The 3581-nt window shown below is 44.6% G+C and overlaps 1 protein-coding gene across 1 annotated transcript in view; it reads left to right on the forward strand.

Moving 5' to 3' along the window:
• Positions 1-223: 223 nt before the first annotated feature.
• Positions 224-3581, forward strand: part of LOC106773250 — a 6589-nt gene continuing 3231 nt past the window's right edge. Inside the window, exon 1 of the mRNA XM_022785892.1 lies at positions 224-3437. Within this exon, the coding sequence (XP_022641613.1) occupies positions 224-3437 (3214 nt within the window). The remainder of the gene's footprint in view (positions 3438-3581) is intronic.

Here is a 3581-nt window from a genome sequence, read left to right on the forward strand (position 1 = left end):
TAACTGCTTTCTATTATTATAATATGTTGCATTCCACTTGATATGTCTTAGGCGTATTTTTGGGATGTTACATTTGTGGTATCAGAGCAGTTTTTATCCTTAGAGAGCCTGTAGGATTATGTACATCTCCTTGTTGTGTTTGTGTGCTTTGAATCGTACATGGACAATTATTCTAAATCTTTGAATAAGACTAACTAGTTTTATTCTTCCCTCTATCCAGAGAATGTCTCGTAGAATTCCTCCTCCGCCTAATAACGACGATGATCCTATGGAGATGATGAGAATGATGAGGGATATGATGCAGTCTATGCAGCAGCAAAATTCTGCTTTGGTGCAGCAGAATACACTAGCTATGCAGCAACTGGAAGCTGCAAGGACATCAGCTGAGGCCTCTCAGAGGCAGTTTGTGGAGATGATGGCTGGTGGAAGAACTACTGCAGGTTCTACATCTACTCCAGCCCCGGTGCAAGAATGGACATTGGAGAACTTTCTACAACACCGTCCTGCCAGATTTACTGGGCAGTGCACACCGGATGAGGCTGATCAGTGGCTCAAGGATATGGAGAGGATTTATCAGGCTAAGAGGTGCCCTGAAGAGAACAGACTGTCATATACAGAGTATTTACTTTCAGGCGATGCTAGTCATTGGTGGAGCAGTGCTAGATCATTATTGGAGAGTACTAATGTTCCAATCACTTGGGACATTTTCAAAACCAAGTTCTATGAGGAATATTTTCCTAACAGTGTGCGATTCGCCAAAGAGGTTGAGTTCTTGCAGCTGGTTCAGGGTAATATGACAGTCTCAGAGTATGCAGATAAGTTTAAACACCTGTTGCGGTTTCATACCCTGGCCATGAATGAGGAATACCAGTGTCGGAAATTCGAGAATGGGTTGAGAAGCGATCTCAAGATCTTGGTTGCTGGCTTTTGTATCCAACAGTTTCCCGTTCTAGTGGAGAGAACTAAGATGATGGAACGAATGAAGAGAGAATCGGACAGCCAGAGTAGTCAACCACTGAGATTTAGTGGTCCAGTGACGACGAGGAGTGGATCCAGTTCCAGAGTGACTCCTTACTCTAGACCTGCTGCTTCCCATGGGTCTAGAGGATCTTCATCATCTCACTCCTCCGTTCATCAGACTCCAGTGAGTACGCCTGGAGGTATCCGCTGTTTTGGGTGTGGCGGACCCCATCTACTATCTGTCTGCCCTCAGAAGACAGGATTCCGGAGGTGTAACAGATGCGGACAGCCGGGACACTTTGAGAGAGACTGCCCTATGGGTAGGAGGACTGTTGTTCATCCCCAGCCGGTTGACAGAGCTATCCGGAGGGGTGGTGTTAGACCCTTGGCGACGGGCCGAGTGTATGCAGTTACTGGTGCAGAGGCTGTCAGCTCAGGTAACCTCATTATTGGTAGCTGCTTGTTGCGTGAGAAGACGTGTATGGTATTGTTTGACTCGGGGGCAACACATTCCTTTATATCGGAGGAATGTGTTGAGAAGTTGGGGCTAACAGTAGAGAGACTGCACTTCGATCTGGTGGTGTCTACACCAACATCTGGGTTGATCAAGACGTCGAATGTTTGTATTCGATGCCCGATCATAGTGGAGGGGCGTCGGTTCAAGGTGAACCTCATCTGTTTACCTTTGCAAGGATTAGAGATCATCCTTGGTATGGATTGGTTGTCAACCAATCATATTCTCCTAGATTGCGGCGAGAAGAAATTAGTATTCCCTAATGAGCACGAGTATCAACCTATATCACTCGGTGTTCTTAGACAGGAGATCTTTGAGGGAGCTAGCTGCTTCCTTGTCATGTCTCACTTAGAGGGAGACTCCTCCATGCCATTAGATCAAGCTGCCAATCTTCCAGTGGTAGCTGATTTCTTAGATGTCTTCCCAGAGGAAGTTCCTGGTCTACCTCCTCCTAGAGAGGTAGAATTCTCTATAGACCTTGTGCCACAAGCAGGGCCTATATCTATTGCTCCTTACCGTATGGCGCCTGCTGAGCTTGCTGAGTTGAAGAAACAGATCGAAGAATTGCTTGAAAAGCAATTCATTAGACCCAGTGTCTCTCCCTGGGGTGCTCCAGTGTTACTCGTGAAGAAAAAGGATGGTAGCTCTCGTCTCTGTGTGGATTATAGACAATTGAACAAGTTGACAATCAAGAATAAATACCCGCTGCCTAGGATTGATGATTTGATGGATCAACTACACGGAGCGGCCATTTTCTCTAAGATTGATCTAAGGTCGGGATACCATCAGATTTTGGTAAAAGCTGATGATGTGCAGAAGACAGCTTTCCGGTCTAGGTATGGCCACTATGAGTATGTGGTTATGCCGTTTGGTGTGACCAACGCTCCGGCTATTTTCATGGATTACATGAACCGGATCTTCAGACCGTTCTTGGATAAATTTGTCGTCGTCTTCATTGATGACATCCTTATCTATTCTAAGACAAGAGAAGAGCACGCGGATCACCTTAGAACGGTGCTTGGAGTGTTGAGAGAAAGGAAATTGTATGCCAAGCTTTCTAAGTGTGAATTCTGGATGGAAGAAGTACAGTTCTTAGGCCATGTGATTTCAGCTGGTGGAATTTCTGTTGATCCAGCTAAGGTGCAAGCTGTATTGCAATGGGAAAGGCCTAAAACTGTTACAGAAGTCAGAAGCTTTGTAGGATTGGCGGGCTACTATCGCCGTTTTATTGAAAACTTCTCAAGGATTGTAGCGCCGTTGACTCAATTGACTCGGAAAGATCATCCTTTTGCTTGGACAGATAAGTGTGAATCTTGTTTCCAAGAGTTGAAGCAGAAGTTGACTAGTGCTCCAGTGCTCACCATTCCAGATACAGGAAAGCCCTTTGAAGTATTTTGTGATGCATCTCACCAAGGGCTTGGGTGTGTATTGATGCAAGAAAAGCGGGTTGTGGCATATGCTTCAAGACAGTTGAAAGTCCATGAGAAGAATTATCCGACTCATGACTTGGAGCTAGCAGCTGTAGTCTTTGCTTTGAAGATTTGGAGACACTATTTGTATGGCTCTCAGTTTCAGGTGTTTAGTGATCACAAGAGCCTCAAATATCTATTTGATCAAAAAGAACTGAATATGAGGCAGTGTCGATGGATGGAATTTCTAAAGGATTATGACTTTGATCTTCTTTACCATCCAGGAAAGGCTAACGTTGTAGCAGATGCCTTAAGCAGAAAAACAGTACATATATCTGCTTTGATGGTCAAAGAGTTGGAACTTGTTGAGAGCTTTAGTGATCTAAAGCTAGATGTGGAGTTTGAGACTGAAGGGATTAAATGCTGCAAACTGGTGATACACAGTAGTGTTTTTGATAGAATTATGGAGGGACAACTCACAGATCCAGAACTCATGAAATCTAGATCATTGATTGGCACTGAGCAAGGGAAGTGGTTTAACACCGGTACAGATGGTATGCTAAGGTTCAAAGGGAGAACCTGTGTACCAAATGATAATGAGCTGAAGAGAATCATTTTGGAAGAAGGCCACCGGAGTCGTTTTAGCATGCATCCTGGCATGACTAAAATGTATAAGGACCTGAAGATGTCGTTTTGGT

This window comes from Vigna radiata, chromosome 9 (genome assembly GCF_000741045.1).
Source record: "Vigna radiata var. radiata cultivar VC1973A chromosome 9, Vradiata_ver6, whole genome shotgun sequence".
Classification (NCBI taxonomy): Eukaryota; Viridiplantae; Streptophyta; class Magnoliopsida; order Fabales; family Fabaceae; genus Vigna; species Vigna radiata.